The sequence below is a fragment of the Melanotaenia boesemani genome, chromosome 22 (genome assembly GCF_017639745.1).
Source record: "Melanotaenia boesemani isolate fMelBoe1 chromosome 22, fMelBoe1.pri, whole genome shotgun sequence".
Lineage (NCBI taxonomy): Eukaryota > Metazoa > Chordata > Actinopteri > Atheriniformes > Melanotaeniidae > Melanotaenia > Melanotaenia boesemani.
In genome coordinates, this window is record NC_055703.1 from 14426552 (window position 1) to 14444238 (window position 17687).

Consider the following 17687-nt stretch of genomic DNA (forward strand, 5'->3'; position numbering starts at 1 on the left):
TTATGATATAGTTAAGTGTTTGTTCATGTGAACTCCAGCCGAAGCGGAGCCGCCATCCCCCCTCCCGCCAGCAGCAGATTTTCCTCCCTGTGGGACCGCCTCCGCGCTGTGGAGCAGCGAGCTTCCGTACCGTTGCTAACTCCCGGCAGGGACGTAAACAAACACACAAGTAACTACCAGCTAGCAATATGTTATCGCGGTCCCCGTGTATTTACCGGACTCTTGGCCGTTCTCTGTCAGCGGCGAGCCAGGTAGGTTGAGAATAAGCAGAGACCCGATCATGTGTGTGTGTGAACTCTAAAAACATTATTGTGTCAGCCTACTGGAAGCTAACGTGCAGGAGTCGCTAGCTTGATACGCAGAGCGGCCTCACTTGTCAAAGACATAAATACACTGACATTAGAGGCGACTCAGGTTTGTCAAGAAACTAAAGTGCGTCTTTAATTTTATCAAAAGTGTTATTCTAAGATTTTCAAAGAACACGCACTTTTGGCTAGCTAGTTGTAACGTTCTGGTGAATTAGTTGTAACTTGGTTAGCTAATGAGCTACAGAATGATCATCTGTCACCTGTCACTTCATCAACTTTAAGTTATCGGCACAGTGATGACATACAAGAAATAATCTTCATCATAAGTGATATTATTTTTTTTTCCCTAGTAACATTAATGATTATACAAGAAACGTTCTATCGGGTCTATAAGCTGGTTCAGAGGTGTCTTGCTCTTAGCTGTCAGATGAATGATTAAATTAGTTCACCAAAATAGACTAAGTACTTAGAACTTGGGGAGGGGGTGACATCCAAAACCAAGTGTTTTGCGGAACTTTTAGTTTTTATCTTATCTGCACGATGACAGCTGCGTGTCTCTGTGGGGAAGGGCTTGTTGTGCATACTTGTTCATGTTAGAGTTTACTCCATATTTTTAAAAAATACTTGGCTATAGTTGCTGCGCTCCCTAAGCAGTGGAAAAATCTGTCTGGAGTACCACTTTATTAAAACAGTACAATGTCTAAAATCCCCATTTTTAATTGCAGTTGCCTTTGGCTGGCAATGAAATATTTTAATATGATGTATATAATTCTTTATGTTTGCAAATAACATTTGATTTGTCTTGAATAATTTATTATCTGCAGTTTATATGTATAATAAAAATGACTAAAACTCAAACATAATTTGATAATTGTGGGGCTATTTGATACATTATTTAACAAGGACTAGCATGTCAGTAGATTTTGAGTTTTGTGTGACTCCACCCCAGAAAAAAAGTTAGCTTGAAAGCATTAAGAGCCAGAAAAATGACTTCTTTTCTCTACAAACCCTGCATATTATAGACCCACACACAGACTTATAGCTTACAGCAGCCATGTGGCTTAGCAGAGTCTTTTATGTCAATACTGGAAAATCCAGTGGTTTGACTGATTAAAAAGCTTTGAAGCTTTGTGAGACTTGTATCTTCTGATGTTCTGGTTTATTTGTTTGGGTTTAGGTTTTTGCTTTGCAGCAAGAGCCTCTCATGAGAAGTTATTTAGCTAACCTAACAAGCAGACCAGGTCTTTAACTGGGAAAAGCAAACATGAAACAGCATTTGCATTTATATATATCTATATATATATAGAGAGAGAGAGAGAATTAATTTGATGGCCAGTAAATATTTAAACAGCGTTTTAAGTCATGGTGCAGCCACTACAAAAAATAAATTGCTAGCTTGTATCAGATTTTATTTTAATTTTTTCAAACAGCATGGTCTGCTGATTAATTTATCAATGAATCAGCCTAAATTGTTTTGTGATATACATGAAGATTGCCTTTTTGTTGTTACAGATAACTGCATTTAGAGATATTTAAATGGCTATTAATCTAATTGTTCTTTTACGTACTGAATATTGTAATTGTGTATTGTATTACATATTATGTTTACTGTAGAATTTGTAATATCTTGAATTAATTTTCATTTATATTCTTTTATCATGTGTCTGCAGTGCTTATTTTATGGGGTGGGTTTATTTAGAAGACATGTGCTGATATTTTTAGAGTCAAACTGCCACTAACAGATTAACATCTTCCAGTATAGAGACTGAAAAAAGTGTCAAATTCTGTTTATTTCAATGTAAGTAAATTGGGAAAATCTTTATCTCTTTTATCTTTTCAGACCTATAATGCACTGATCCGGCAAAGTCTGTCAGGTAAGTGTTCTAAGTAAGTGTGCCAGCCTTTGAGCTGGATTTAGAACTCATATCAGTAAAAGAAGTAGTTGCATAATCTTTCTCTTTTTCTCACTTTAAGTCGACAGCCAACTTGTTTACCAGAAATCTCATTTGTAAGTGCTTCTTTTTCTTCTCCTGCTTGTCTTTGAATGGAATTCTAAGTGACTAAATTACTAAATTATAGCATTTAAAGTATATCAGGAAGTAGATCAACAATAAAAATTAATCCACCCCACAAGAACTTTTTAAAATTAAATTTATTTATTTATTTATTTATTTATTTTTATTTCATTTAATTTTTTGGACATTTAGATGTGAATTTCTGTCATCTTCAAATGTGCATCACATCAAATACTTCAAAACATCTGCTGTTCACAGTATGTACCTCATTGGTTTCCAGTATTGTCTTTATAACTGCTCTCAGCTTTACATTTAACTTGTAACAAATGTGATTATGAATTATTTTTTCTCCTGCAGGGGATGAAGTGGTTACAGTCAAAACTCCTGCATTCGCAGAGTCCGTTACAGAGGGAGATGTTAGGTGGGAGAAAGGTTAGTATTTGTTATCCTAATTAAAACAATGATGTGTGTATTGTTATCAATTAGATGTTTTTTTGTTGTTGTTGTTTGTTACAGATTAAATTTTTATTTTTTTAGCTGTGGGTGACTTGGTCACTGAAGATGAAGTCGTGTGTGAAATCGAGACTGACAAGGTAGGAAAAATAACTGAAATGAATTGAAAACTAAGGGGATTTTTTAGTTTTTGTTTGGGTTTTATTTTCCCCCCTTTTTTTTATAATAAAAACAAAACATTTTTATTCTTCCAGACATCCGTGCAAGTCCCCGCTCCAGCAGCTGGTGTAATTGAGGAACTGCTGGTGCCTGATGGAGGGAAAGTAGAAGGGGGGACGCCCCTTTTCAAACTACGGAAAGGAGGTTTGCCTTCTTGAACTCCAGAGTTGATCATTTTTAATTATACAATGCAGTCCAAACTCCTCCGGTGTTAATATGTTAATACAGTACTGTCAGATACCAGTCGTGTTGGATATTAAATTTTAATTTTGTGAATCATTAAATCTACAGTACAGTTGTGACTGTTTAACTATTTCTTTTAGCTGCCAAAGCTGCTCCTTCTCCAGCTGCAGATGCACCTCCACCACCATCACCACCTTCTCAGGCTGCAGCCTCTGCTGCCACACCTCCAGTGCCATCACAGGCTGCCCACGCCACGCATGGTGTGTAAATCTACACCACGTTTTTATACATTCATTCATTCATTTACCCTATATACATGTTTATTTATTTAGCTCACTAATAGTTCATTTTGACTTATGACAACTTGTAAACTCGCTTCTTGAAAGCTTCTTATGTTAATTTATTATATATTAATAAGTCATTTCCTGCCTCCTTCCCTTTTCGCGTAGTTGCAGCTGTCAAACCCACTCCTGCAGCTCCAGCACCAGCTGCTCCTACAGTCGGAGTCAGAGGAGAAAACAGGGTAACACACATCCTGAAATGTCTTTTTACACTGTTACAGTAATAGAGGAAATAATAATTAGACTTTAAACTGCAATCAGCCAGACATGTCAAGCATTTACAAGAGATCGCTCACAGCTGGTTTGTTTGTGTTTCATGCATCCAGGTGAAGATGAACCGTATGAGGTTGAGAATTGCTCAAAGACTGAAGGAGGCTCAGAACACCTGTGCCATGCTGACCACCTTCAACGAGGTGGACATGAGGTGAGCCAAAACCACTTCCAAAGAGACCAGTCTAACAATTCACCTCTGTGAACAGGATTAAACAATCTAACCTGATAAATATTTTGTGTTTACATCAACTTCTCTGATGTTCAGTATTTTGCTTCAGTAACATTCAGGAAATGCGGAAAATCCACAAGGATGCTTTTTTAAAGAAGCACAACATCAAACTGGGTTTTATGTCAGCTTTTGTTAAGGCTGCTGCACACGCTCTGACCGACCAACCTGCCGTCAATGCCGGTAAGATGACTAACTTTTGCTGAAAATGAAACTTTTAACTGTGTCATGTATAGTCAATGAAATATTCATATTGTTCTTTGTTGAGCACAGCATCAGAAGCCAAATTTACTCTTCACACTTGTTTATATCTTTTTTTATTTTAAGTAATGTTGGGTTTTTTTCTTTGTTTTACCAGTTATTGATGACACAACCAAAGAAATCATCTACAGAGACTTTGTAGACATTAGCGTTGCTGTGGCAACTCCAAAGGTAAGGACAATGAAACGCTGTTGATTGATAATGAATGTAAATATTGCTGCTGCTTAATTCTTTTCCTACATCTGTATCTCACCATGTTTCCTACCTTTCAATTGTAGGGACTTGTTGTACCAGTGATACGTAATGTTGAGACCATGAATTTTGCTGACATAGAGAAATCCATTAATGCCCTGGGAGAGAAGGTAAAAATCTTTCACCCTGATAAGCACCCTGACCCATATATTTCTCTTTTTTTTAGTCTGCGTGACTAAATTTTCTTCTACATGAATGTCAAAATTGTGAAAATCATTTGAGCTGTGTTCCTCAGGCTCGTAAAAATGAGCTCGCTGTTGAAGATATGGATGGAGGAACATTCACCATCAGCAACGGTGGCGTGTTTGGGTCCTTGTTTGGCACGCCGATCATTAACCCCCCACAGTCGGCCATTCTGGGCATGCACGGCATCTTTGACAGACCTGTGGCCATCAATGGCAAGGTGAGCATTACATGTGAGGTTTGTCTCAATGGCTTTAGAAGAAGAATTCTACTCTGCATGCATAACTTGGATCTACTGGTTTTCCAGTTGCAGATAAAATAAGAACTGCCTGCTTTACAGGTTGAGGTCCGGCCCATGATGTATGTGGCGCTGACGTACGACCACAGGCTCATTGACGGCAGAGAAGCAGTCACTTTCTTACGTAAGATCAAAGCCGTGGTGGAAGATCCACGGGTGCTGCTTCTGGACATGTGATGTTAATGCCAAATGTCACTTTATTTAAAGATATCCAGCTGCATAAACTGAACTCCACAAAACAGTAAACGCACAACATGGCCTATAAAACTATAGTTTTAAGTGAACTGAAGGGGATGTTGGGTTTACAAACATGCATGGCATGTTAATGCACGCTACCCTGAAGGGAATCATCAGAAGTACCTGTGGGCCTCAACATGGTCAAAGTGAAAAGATTGCTTACCATCTTTTATCAGCATTTGTTTTGCCAGATTGCAACATACCACATACAACAGATATTTTAGTCACGTTTGCAGACGAAAGCTCAAGCTGTGTTATATGTTGCTTTACAGGGGTGTTATTAAATCCATGTGCGCCACTGATGGACAAGCAGTACATATAAACATGTATTTTTGTCAAAGTTGTGTAATTTTAAACAAAAATGGCTTTTTCAAACAGCTGTTGGTTGCATGACTTTCTTGGCTGCTTGTAAATGGATGCTTCTGAGCAACTTTCCTCAACAGGGCTAAACAAATGTAATTCAGATTTGCAACATGTCTTTGATGAGCTGCTTGACATTGTACCTTTATACCTAGCAAGAGTCTGAAAGAAGGAATTGGCAACAGAGAAACAAGGTTTGTGAGGAATGTGTGTATACCAGTGCCATGCCTTTAATTCCAGGGCTACTGTCTGATGTGACTAAGTTGAGTTATTTTACTTCTCAGCCTGGCACAGTCATCCATGCTCTGAATGGTTTTGATTAAGTTTGAAACCTCCCTCCCTGCTGTTAAGGCTACAGATTTGAATCAAACTGTCATCACATTTTAGTACAACAGACCACACACTGTTTTTAATCATACATACAGTTTACTTTGAGGACAGTTTTGTTAGAGAAATGTTCAAAACGTATTTACAACCAGGTTTTTATGTTCAGCTCTGCTGTTGGAGCAGATTTTCAGCATGATAACATATATATAAAATACTTAATGTATTTAAGGAAAAAAATAAACATCTTAAGAGTTTTATTTATGGAAACTTCCCAAACTTGTGCAAAGTTTCTGCATTTTCACAAGTCTGAGTGATTGTTTGGTTAACTCATGTCAATTTTCTGGTTCCTGCTCTAGTTAATCTTTAAGGTTGTTGGGTTTGTAGTGTAAAATGAGATGTTTGGCTGCATGAACTGGGATCCATCGCAGTTTTAAATAACGAAGATATTATTTACAGGCTTGCAAGATAAACTGCAGATTCATAATCAGTGGACAGTCTTGGCCTTTTCTGAAGAATACTTGAAAGTATAATGGCGGCAAAAGAAAGCACAAATCTGAGACGACTGTATCAATGATCGATCTTTGCTGAAACATTTTATCTTGTGCCAAGTCTATTTGGCTAGAGTTCTCTGCTGCAGATGAGTTGTGTGCCAGCGATGGATCTTCAAAGCCTCATCAGCCTGCCTACCGCTCAGCTCTTGAGAAGCTTCAAATAATGGGATTATCTCTGACAAAGTCTTAAGGGTTGCTTGGGCCTTTCTCCCTCTTCACAAACACAGGCTCAAGTGTGTGCAGCTGTGTATGATACCTCTTCAGTATTTCTGTTTACTTTAATAATCACAGGGGGACAATGGCTCTTAATGTACGTCTTTGTTTCTCTGCCAGAACCTACACAAATGTCTGAACAACACTGTTTGGAGGAAAAACACAGAATTCATTATGAGAACACAAAAAACCCAAACATTAAATTACCATGAGAATACTGGAGGTTCTAATGGGCCTGAACACTGCGAACAATGATACAAGGGCTCCTTTAATTTAATTATTTACTTTTATGACCGCTCAAGATTCCATTAGCGCTTTCGAGATCATGTTAATTGGCAGCGTATGCCAGTGGGTGCATAGATATCTGAAGGGTTTGTTGGCAGGTTTTTTGTTTCGTCTTCAAAATTTGGCCAAATCTGTGAATTTCCAATTGGACTGCTCAATAAGATGTGGGTTTCAAGTCTTTGTGTCCATTCAGATGAAAGATGGCCCATTAGAAATTGGCAGCAAGCTGTTTGTTTTCATTAAGCCACATCAGAGAGATAATTTACCTAAATTATTCTGTTTTGCTTCTCTTTTAAATCAGCTAATTGTTTAAATGCATCCTATAAAGAACTGGATTTTAGTCCAATTGAAAGTGTGCTTTGAATTGAAGATTTTACATCCAAAGAGCTTGTGTAACGTTGTTGATATAATAGTGAGTTACCTTCATATCTACCACACTGTGCCATCGGGGAGATATCTGATTGGTCCAGTTCTTTCCATGAAGTGACCAAAAAAAAAAAAAAAAAAAAAACTCAAGTCCTGTAACTGATGGTTTGTCTTTATGTCTTTATGGGTGACTGCGATGGACTGGCAACCTGTCCAGGCTGTACCCTGCCTCTCGCCTGGCAACTATTCGTTGAAATTTGATCATTTTCATTTATCGTTGAAATTAATATTTTTTAAAGATATTTACAATCTTAAAGAAAAAAGTGTGAACAGTCTTTCCCTCTTGATCACCTGAATTCATGTACAAATCCATATAAATATGTTGTTGTGGCTTTGGATTTGATAAATCTTCACTTAACCATGAAAAATGTTCACTTTAATGTCATGTATATTTGTCACAGGATGTGCTGGGTCAAAAGTTAAAACTTGATACCTTACAACTATAAATAGACCAAATTATAAGTCTGTTGGACTATTCATTATTTAGTCCAAACATCTTGTTTGTCAGCCAACTGTCACCCATCTTTGCAAAAGCCAGGAAGTTTGTTTTTTGTTTTTTAAGAGCCAAAAGTTACTTTTATGACAAAATGTGATGTTTAAAAACTTGTCTTCTCAAAGAGGAAAGAAACAGCAAAATATTCTCTGATCTCTTCTTTGGCCAATAAGCTGTAGGAGCACAACAAAGTTTTTCAAAACTGAAGAGTCGTTTGGCTTTGGCTTCAAATATTAGGAAAAAAAATGGCATTTGGAACTGTTCACAACATGACATGACTCAGCTTGCACCGTGCCTTTATCACTAACAGTGGCCATGTTCCAGTGCATAAAAAATTTGACCAGTGATCGTCAACCCATCAAATTCTTCATTACATGTGTATCATTTATCCCTCATCCCAAAAATGAGTTGGTTTCATACTGACTGCATCACAAAGTAGTTGGTTTCATCTGTGTATTACAAAAACACCATTAAAACCTGATATACATGTCTAAATTATATTCCTTACAGCTTAAATCAAATATTTCTTTATCATGATCATATTCAGAAAATGGTCAGAAAATGCAATGTAAATGGTAATGACATCACTTCTTCTGTCAGAGCTGACAAACTTTGTTTTGCAGCTCTACAATCACAGTCGCAAGACCATTAGAGGACATGATGCAGATAATAAAGTTTCCAGCTAAGCAACTGCTTATTGCTCTACTTTGATCTGGAACATAGCAAAAGTGTTGAATATGTTTTTCATCTGAAGCAACCAAAGTATGAACTGGTAGCATGACACTTCTGAGGTTTAGAAATGCAGATTCTCACAAATGAACATATACTACACTTGGCTTGTTAGTTTTTTAGGTTACCTGGACTTAAATGACCTTTTACACCAGATGACAAAAAACAAGGATGAGATGGTTCTTCATTATATTGTCTCATTTGCAGTCACCACTGGAGCCACCTGACAAATCAATTGCACTGATGGACATCACACCTTGAGACAATTCAGCACAGCCTCAATAATCCTACTATGCAAGGCCTGCATAAGTAATGCTCAACATGCATATTCATGAATACGCCATTTCATTCAAAGCTAACCAGCATGGCAAAACAACTAGCCTGCATCTGGCCCTATTCTTCCTCTTCTCTCGGCCCTTTGATATGGACGCCAGCTCTCTTTTTCTTCTCCCTCTTGTTCTGTTGTCATACCTGAAGATTGTTTTGGATGGAGAGAATGAGGCAAAGGACCCCGTGGTACAGCCGCGGAGAGCATCGAGGTTGATACAGCTGGTTGGTGTCAACAGTTCAAGTGGACACAGTGGAGAACACATTTGATTTGAGAGATGGGATGGCACAGGAAGCTGCTATTTGAAGACACCTGTTAGTGCAGCACAAAACATTTGGTTTGTGCATTTGCATTTTTGTTTTCCAAACATACAAATGACGCAGTTGGCAGTAGCATGGCAAAAATTAAAGATCCACTGGTCTTGTATTGCCACCTTAATGACACACTAAAAACAACAGTCGAGTACAGCTTCTTTGAACTTTTATTTAATAATGTTTCATACAGGATGGACACTATGGAAACTATGAATATATTTAGGACCTCAACACATGTATCGTCTTTAAAGAAGAAGAAAAAGCTTTAAGAGTTTTAACCTAAAATGAAAAAAAAAGTTCCCTGGAAAAAAAAAAGCTTCAATGTGATGTTTAACATCACTATAACATTTCCTTCATATTCCCAGGTCTTCATCAAACACCTCTTCCAGATTTTTCTTAATAGCTGTAATAACCACATAAGACACAGGAATTTACAAACCTGGAAATTAGGACTCAAGACAAACTCGACTTCATGGAAAAATCTTTAACAAAAACATTCAACAATGTATGACTGTTTTTTTTTTTTTTTGTTTGTTTTTTTTTTTGTTTGTTTGTTTTTTTGTTTTTTTTTTTTTACATAGATAAACACAGTAGAATGAAATCACTGTCCACGGTTCTGGCAAGGCTGAACAAATTTCATGGATTAAAATGTCACGATGAACCTATTTACTGCAGACATTTGGACTTGTTACACATGGACTGGTTAAATTAGTCATTAAAACATCATGTCCGACACCCCGAATGTATATTTAAACTGCCAAATGATGCCAGCTTTTTTTAAATATGTGCGCTTCTTGAGAAAAAAAATCTACTCTGTACTATACTATTTATTACATCAAATGTGTGCATTCATTGTTGAATCAGCTGAGTTTCATTTTCTTACACCCAGACATGAACTACTATACCTAACATGTCACCCAGATGTTTCCCTCCTGCTTCAGAGAATTTGTTGCTACTTAGGTTCAGCTCTTTGATTGCAGAATCCCCCTGTGAGATAAAAGGGAACACATTCAGTTGAAGCTTGGACCATATGTGGACAACACACCTGTTTCCTTCATTCATGCTTGGCACACAGATTCTAAATGCTGTACTTTTAACTCACCTGTAAAGATTCTGATAAGCACTCAGCAGCAGCATCGTCCAAGTCATTTCCTATGAGAAAAAGGGGAAAAAATTCAATCTTAAGATTCTGCTTGTGCAGAGGTGTGTGTGAAAAATCTCAAGGAGGAAGATTTAACTGCAAACCTGAGACTTGTGTATGCATCCAACTCAGCAAATCTGACTGCAAGAGACATAGTTTAAAGAGACAGCTGGACATGACATCAGTTTCCAAAAGTTGTCATAATTTTAGCCTTTAGGCTCTACAAAAAGTTCATGAAGAAAATCTGGTTTTTGTTTTTTACCCTTAAAATTCAGTTGATTTTGGTATTATTATAATGATCCAGTTTAGCAACTAACCTGTAGTTTATGGTGGCTGTGAAGTTCTTGTCAAACTTCCGGACCAACCACTCCAACTGGTGCTTATCAAGAGGCATGTTGGCTTCCTGCATGCAGGAGTGAATACCACAGATTATATACTGACATTTTTTGCATGAAGTTTCTGTGCCATTTGAGAAGTTGTTTACCATTACAGCCTTCCTGAACGCAGAGGTGGAGACTATCATGGTTCCCTCTTTATCAAAAGACTTGAAGAAATCCCTGATGCTCTTATTTTGCTCCTCGAGGAATTTCTGTGAGAGAATCCACATCATGTTTGATATTTGGAAAGATTTTAGTAGTTAAGTAGTTAGTTAAGAGTTTAGTAGTAGTTAAAGATTTAGTAGTTATATATATATATATATATGTGTGTGTGTGTGTGTGTGTCAGAACCACTATCCAAAATGAAACAACCAACATCCTTGAATACATCAGGAAGATGGCCTCAACGGACGAAGTGCTCGGTGAATGTTTCAGGCAGTGGAAAACAGATCATGTGGTGATGGAGGAACCATCATGGGAGGAAAAGCCCCTCCATGGGATGTACCACCGACAGATAACTGAAGTGGCTGATATCGAGAAATCCTACCAATGGCTAGAAAGGGCTGGACTGAAAGACAGCACTGAGGCACTGATTATAGCTGCACAGAAGCAGGCCTTGAGCACCAGAGCAATAGAGGCCCAGTTCTACCATACAAGACAAGACCCCAGGTGCAGACTGTGCAAAAAGGCCCCTGAAACAATCCGGCACATAACTGCAGGGTGTAAGATGCTGGCAGGGAAAGCTTACAAGGAGTGTCATAACCAAGTGGCTGGTATAGTGTACAGGAACATCTGTGCAGAGTACAGACTGGAAGCCCCGAGGTAAAGGTGGGAAACACCTCCGAAGGTGGTAGAGATTAACCGAGCTAAGATCCTGTGGGACTTCCAGATCCAGACCGGCAAAATGGTAATGGCAAACCAGCCGGACATTGTGGTGATGGACAAACAGCAGAGGAAAGCCGTTGTGGTTGACATCGCAATACCAAGCAATTGCAACATCAGGAAAAAGGAAAATGAGAAAATGGAGAAATACCAAGGCCTGAAAGAAGAACTTAAGAAGGCCTGGAAAGTGAAGGCAACAATGGTGCCCGTGGTCATCGGAGCACTCGGTGCAGTAACCCCAAACTGGAAGAGTGGCTACAGCAGATCCCTGGACAAACCTCTGACATCTCGGTCCAGAAGAGTGCAGTCCTAGGAACAGCCAAGATACTGTGCAGAATCCTCAAGCTACCAGGCCTCTGGTAGAGGACCCAAGCTTGGATGGATGAGAGACCGCCCACGGTCGGCGAGGGGACAGTTTTTATATATACACACATATCTGTATATATACATATATATATATATATATATACATATATATACATATATATGTATATATATATATACACATCTGAAGTTTTCTGAATAAATCCATCAGCACATTTTTCTTTCCATTTCACCAACCTTAAAGGTGTTGAAGGCAGCTAAATTCCTGGATGCAATGGGTAAGATGGTGTATCGAACATCCATACTGGGGCGCCTCTGACGGATTTCCTCCAGTACCTCCACAAAGGCCTCGCGTACCACCACACTCTGCATTCATGCATGTACATACAAAGGGAATGTCAAAGCACAGAAGCAGTACTGCAAGCAGACATAATCATCATCTGATTGCCATCAGATCTGCGACACCTTCATTTCCTATCCAACAGGAACAGACTTGATATATGAAGGAAACACATGGGGCTGTGTAAATTCTGGTCCTCTACAGTAATCAATGTGAGATCAATTTTTGCCTACAAAGTGAATTAAAACCCACTAACCTGATCCCCAACCAGGCACAAGAATAAATTGGGTGGGTAGATTTTTTTATGTATGGAGATTTGTGTTTGTGTTAGGGTTTTATTGTGTCTTTGTTTTTGTTTTTTGTTTTTTTTTTCTGGTTTTTGTGAAGATAAAAAAATGTAATCATGAGATATTCACAACCAGACAAGATTCCTATTTACTATGGGAAAACTTACAGAGATGTCGATCTCATCCAGTGCGGAGTTCATGTTGTTTCTCACTGTTGTGATCAGCGTCAGAGCTCCAACACGTGACATGGGGTTATGAAACAGCTGTAGAAATTTGTACACACAGCAAATATTACTCTGAAAAACAGCAGTTTCCTTGAGATGAAAAAAATTTAAGAAGTAAATCACTATGATAATAAAACATATAAGTGTATGAGTCATCCTTTTTTTCTCTCACCTTGAGAACCTTGAGGGTGCTGTTGGTGGTCAAGCCGTGGCAGAGCAACATCACAGCTTGATCGCAGATTCTGTTGCGACTCAGGTCCAGCAGCACCAGTGTTTCATTTTCTTTAAGAGCTTTACCCAGCGCCTCCACCTCAGAGCGTCCAAAACCAGTGGACGACAAGTAGAGCTCTTTCAGTCTAGAGTTTACCTGAGGAAAGAAGCAAGCTCCTGATAGGAAATAATGTTTCACTGTCAGCATGTTCTTTAAAGTGTTGCAGTAGTCACCTTCAGATTGGCACTCAGAGCCACAGCATATTTCATGCGGAGGTTATTCCAGCTCAGATTTAGGACCTCAATACATGTATCGTCTTTAAAGAAGAAGAAAAAGCTTTAAGGGTTTTAACCTAAAATGAAAAAAAAAATTCCCTGGAAAAAAAAAGCTTCAATGTGATGTTTAACATCACTATAACATTTCCTTCATATTCCCAGGTCTTCATCAAACACCTCTTCCAGATTTTTCTTAATAGCTGTAATAACCACATAAGACACAGGAATTTACAAACCTGGAAATTAGGACTCAAGACAAACTCGACTTCATGGAAAAATCTTTAACAAAAACATTCAACAATGTATGATTGTTTTTTTTTGTTTGTTTGTTTTGTTTTGTTTTGTGTTTTTTTAATAGATAAACACACTAGAATGAAATCACTGTCCACGGTTCTGGCAAGGCTGAACAAATTTCATGGATTAAAATGTCACGATGAACCTATTTACTGCAGACATTTGGACTTGTTACACATGGACTGGTTAAATTAGTCATTAAAACATCATGTCCGACACCCCGAATGTATATTTAAACTGCCAAATGATGCCAGCTTTTTTAATATGTGCGCTTCTTGAGAAAAAAAATCAACTTTGTACTATACTATTTATTACATCAAATGTGTGCATTCATTGTTGAATCAGCTGAGTTTCATTTTCTTACACCCAGACATGAACTACTATACCTAACATGTCACCCAGATGTTTCCCTTCTGCTTCGGAGAATATGTTGCTACTTAGGTTCAGCTCTTTGATTGCAGAATTCCTCTGTGAGATAATAGTGAACACATTCAGTTGAAGCTTGGACCATATGTGGACAACACACCTGTTTCCTTCATTCATGCTTGGCACACAGATTCTAAATTCTGTACTTTTAACTCACCTGTAAAGATTCTGATAAGCACTCAGCAGCAGCATCATCCAAGTCATTTCCTATGAGAAAAAGGGGAAAAAATTCAATCTTAAGATTCTGCTTGTGCAGAGGTGTGTGTGAAAAATCTCAAGGAGGAAGATTTAACTGCAAACCTGAGAGTTTGATTGATGTGATGTTTAAATTGTTTATCAGTATTTTGGAGATGACTCTCGCTCCTTCAAGACCCAGCTGATTCATGGAAAGATTCTAAAGGAAAATGTTTTAGTTAAAAGTGTTAAAATATTTTAATCATCTAGAAAGTAGTATCTACCTAGCAAAGCAGATATGTATTATACAGTATTGAATGTAATAGTTTTAGAATAGTTACAAGACTCTGGATAAAGGGGTTTGTTTCAAGCATCTCCATCAGGTAGTATGCCCCTTCTGCACCAAGATCATTGTTCTGCAGCTCAAGGTGGGTCACCACATTGTTGTTCTTCAACATTAAAAAAAAAAAATAATTATAAGGGATTTCGAGATTGAAATATACACAAATTTCTTCATAAATATTTGTCTCCATCTAGACTTGTTAAAAATGTATCATCAACCCCTCACAAGATGAAATCATCACATCACACAATCATTACATAATCATGAAATTATTGCCTTAGAGATAGGATGCTTAAAAGTAATTAACTGGAAATAAACTCCCTGAAGAACAGATGTGCTTAAGAATGAATTTCCTGAATGGAATTTTACCTGCAGAGCGATGGCTAGAGCTTTGGCCCTCTGAGGGCCCAGACCATAGTGGTTCAAGTTTAAAGTTTCTTCATTCATATGGTGGAGAACTTGGGAAACAGGCAAGGTTCCTGTCTGCTGACAAGCCTGCAGGTACAGCTCTGCATAGAACGAACCCTGCTGGACATCTGAAAGGAAAACAGAAGAGGCTAGGATAAAACTGATTCCTCAACTGGACTGTCAGACACAGTGACATTTCCTTTCTCTCTCTGTCTCTTTCTCTTTTTTTTCTTTATAAATACAGCAAACATCCCAGAAAGAGACAAAGTGAACAAGATAAGTCCCAGACTGCATGACTGCAATAGTTCTTGGATCCAGATTAGCATCTATATCTACATCAAAAGTTAGTAGCTTTTAAATGAAGCCACCCCTCACTTCTGGTAAACTTGCGTTGCAAATCTATCCATTACTTTCTGAGTACAGGATGGCTATAGATAATCCTGTTTTGTTTTGTTTTTTTGTTGTTGTTGTTTGTTTGTTTTGTTTTGTTTTTTGGGGGGCAATAGCATTATTTATTAATTTAGAAGCTCTAATTATAAAATTATCTCTATCTCCAGGTAGTAAATAAAAAATCTTTTTTTGAGTTATGTAGCTAACAGTCAGACAGACAGACAAACCGCCATGGCTGAAAACATAACTACAAACAGACATTGGCAACAAAGAGGTGAATGACTCAAACCAACATGCAATGCACCAGAAAAAAGATGAAAACCAGTTATAATAAAATGGAAAAACAACCATATATACAAAAAAGAGCATCAGTCACACAGTTGATATGAAAAATAAATAAATAAATAAATAAACTAATTAACTAATTAACTAGTAATGGGGCAAAATATCTTCAAGATATAACTGGTGCCACAAACCAGCCACAAACTGTTTTTCCACTTTAGGACAAACATAGACCCTTTCACAACTTTGTGGGTAGGGGAGTATTGTTTTAGAGTAAGAAAGAAAAATCTATATATGAACCGTTTAGTTGCTTTAACTTACTGTTTTCCTCCAGATCTGTATCCCACTCATCTCCACTGGTTTTTTTCTTGCCACCCTTCTTGTCCTGCCTTTTTGTGCACAAGGCTGACTTGTCACATGGCTGCTGTTTTTGACTAGACTGAGAGGCCTCCTGACCCGGGTCCATCCTAAGATCTGGATTGTACTTAGATTTATTTCTGAAAATGAAACAGGTGGAATATGGACAGGTTCTGGTAGCACTGCGAGGCTTTTCTGAAGAGGGGGAAAAAATACTTGAAGAACATTACCATAATGTTTGACTATTTTAGTAAATCAGTTTATTTCACTAAAGTTCACACGAGTTTACAAGGTCATTTATCGCTTTTAAAACTGAAGGCTAAATGCTAGCTTCAATTTTGGCTAACAAGCGCATCTATTACACCTTTCGGTAAATAAGTATTTCAACAGGGTTAATGTAGTGACTAAATTCCAATAAGTGTCCACTAGATGGAACTGTTGGCTACCAGTAATTCACTCAGTATGCTACTAATGATACTGGAAGAAAGTTTAAATAAGTTTAAATGTATTGTTATTATTATTATTATTTGTCGCTTTTAAAATTGAAGGTTAAATGCTAGCTTTAGTTTTGGCTAAGTAGCGAATTCTCCAAACGATCATTACCATGTCTGAAATGAACTGCATTAAATAAGCATGTTTTCAATTTTAATGACAAACCCACTTCTTGCTTTTACCATACAACTTATAAAACCTCATTTCATATGCAAGGAAGAATGAAAAAATGAGCATACCTGATGAACTTTAGTCGCTTTCTTACGTTGAAAAGCTTTAACCTGCAGAAAACGGACCCCGAGATCTAAAAACGGCTAACCAACGGCTGGATTGATCGGGAGTTTCAGTTCGCCAAAAAATAAAACCTTCATTAATTAATATTCATATTAATAATATTATTATTATTTATGCTATTTTTCTTAAAGTAACAAGAGACTAATAACAAATGAAGAAAAACGCACTTTTTTTGGCAGCCGTTGAGCATCTATTACATGTTTCGGTAGATTTGCATTCACATACAGTCTATGGTATTTCAACCGAGTTAATGTAGCCTACTCACTGAGATAAAGTGGTTCCAATAAGTGTCCACTAGATGGAGCTGTTGACTACCATTAATTCACTCAGTATGCTACTAATGATACTGGAAGAAAGTTTAAATAAGTTTAAATGTATTATTATTATTATTATTATTTGTCGCTTTTAAAATTGAAGGCTAAATGCTAGCTTTAATTTTGGCTAAGTAGCGAATTCTCCAAACGATCATTACCATGTCTGAAATGAACTGCATTAAATAAGCATGTTTTCAATTTTAATGACAAACCCACTTCTCGCTTTTACCATACAACTTATGAAACCTCATTTCATATGCAAGGAAGAATGAAAAAATGAGCATACCTGATGAAATTTCGTCGCTTTCTTACACCTCATTATATATATATGAGGTGTGTCTTCTAATTCAGTCATTCTGCCTGTTTAAAGGATGACAAGTAGTCACTGTGCTGTTTGGTGGCATGATGTTTGGTGGCGCTGAACAAAGCAAAGGGGTGAGTTGTCTCAGGAGATTAGAAATAAATTCATAGACGAGCATGTTAAAGATAAAGGCTATAAGACCATCTCTAAGTAGCTTGATGTGCCTGTGACTACATTTGCACATATTATTCAGAAGCTTAACCTTGGCCGAAAGAG

At 37.6% G+C, this 17687-nt stretch overlaps 2 protein-coding genes across 4 annotated transcripts; one reads left to right on the plus strand and one right to left on the minus strand.

The window, feature by feature from the left end:
• The first annotated feature begins 94 nt into the window (after positions 1–94).
• On the plus strand, positions 95–9492 carry LOC121633953 (dihydrolipoyllysine-residue succinyltransferase component of 2-oxoglutarate dehydrogenase complex, mitochondrial-like). 3 transcript variants are annotated; one of them, XM_041976311.1, is made up of 16 exons: positions 96–251; positions 2149–2182; positions 2283–2316; positions 2516–2580; positions 2681–2755; positions 2861–2916; positions 3031–3139; positions 3319–3438; positions 3628–3701; positions 3846–3943; positions 4071–4201; positions 4377–4450; positions 4558–4641; positions 4767–4934; positions 5055–5136; positions 8841–9492. In XM_041976311.1, the coding sequence occupies exons 1-16, from the start codon at positions 189–191 to the stop codon at positions 8858–8860; spliced, it is 1287 nt and encodes a 428-aa protein (XP_041832245.1). In that variant the 5' UTR covers positions 96–188; the 3' UTR covers positions 8861–9492. The 3 variants fall into 3 exon arrangements, with proteins under 3 accessions (XP_041832246.1, XP_041832245.1, XP_041832244.1); XM_041976310.1 differs by lacking the exon at positions 8841–9492 and having other exon boundaries at positions 5055–7528; XM_041976312.1 differs by lacking the exons at positions 4558–4641; positions 8841–9492 and having other exon boundaries at positions 95–251; positions 5055–7528.
• Positions 9493–10229: 737 nt separating this feature from the next.
• LOC121633955 (leucine-rich repeat-containing protein 74A-like) lies at positions 10230–17047 on the minus strand. Its single transcript, XM_041976315.1, has 16 exons — positions 16742–17047; positions 15975–16205; positions 14943–15109; positions 14572–14679; positions 14357–14450; positions 14214–14263; positions 14017–14098; positions 13295–13377; positions 13023–13217; positions 12794–12889; positions 12237–12365; positions 10901–11005; positions 10734–10819; positions 10521–10557; positions 10378–10427; positions 10230–10262 (listed from the first exon to the last, which is right to left on the minus strand). The coding sequence occupies exons 2-14, from the start codon at positions 16117–16119 to the stop codon at positions 10545–10547; spliced, it is 1353 nt and encodes a 450-aa protein (XP_041832249.1). The 5' UTR covers positions 16120–16205; positions 16742–17047; the 3' UTR covers positions 10230–10262; positions 10378–10427; positions 10521–10544.
• Between the last annotated feature and the right edge of the window lie 640 nt (positions 17048–17687).

Coding starts and splice junctions, on each gene's coding strand:
- LOC121633953 (XM_041976310.1), top strand. CDS start 189: ATGTTATCGCGGTCCCCGTGTATTTACCGGACTCTTGGCCGTTCTCTG. Junction 3,944..4,070: donor TTCAACGAGGTGGACATGAG/GTGAGCCAAAAC, acceptor ATTTTGCTTCAG/TAACATTCAGGAAATGCGGA. Junction 4,451..4,557: donor TTGCTGTGGCAACTCCAAAG/GTAAGGACAATG, acceptor TTTCAATTGTAG/GGACTTGTTGTACCAGTGAT.
- LOC121633955 (XM_041976315.1), bottom strand. CDS start 16,119: ATGGACCCGGGTCAGGAGGCCTCTCAGTCTAGTCAAAAACAGCAGCCA. Junction 14,099..14,213: donor GCTTATCAGAATCTTTACAG/GTGAGTTAAAAG, acceptor ATTATCTCACAG/AGGAATTCTGCAATCAAAGA. Junction 12,890..13,022: donor GCACCCTCAAGGTTCTCAAG/GTGAGAGAAAAA, acceptor AAATTTCTACAG/CTGTTTCATAACCCCATGTC.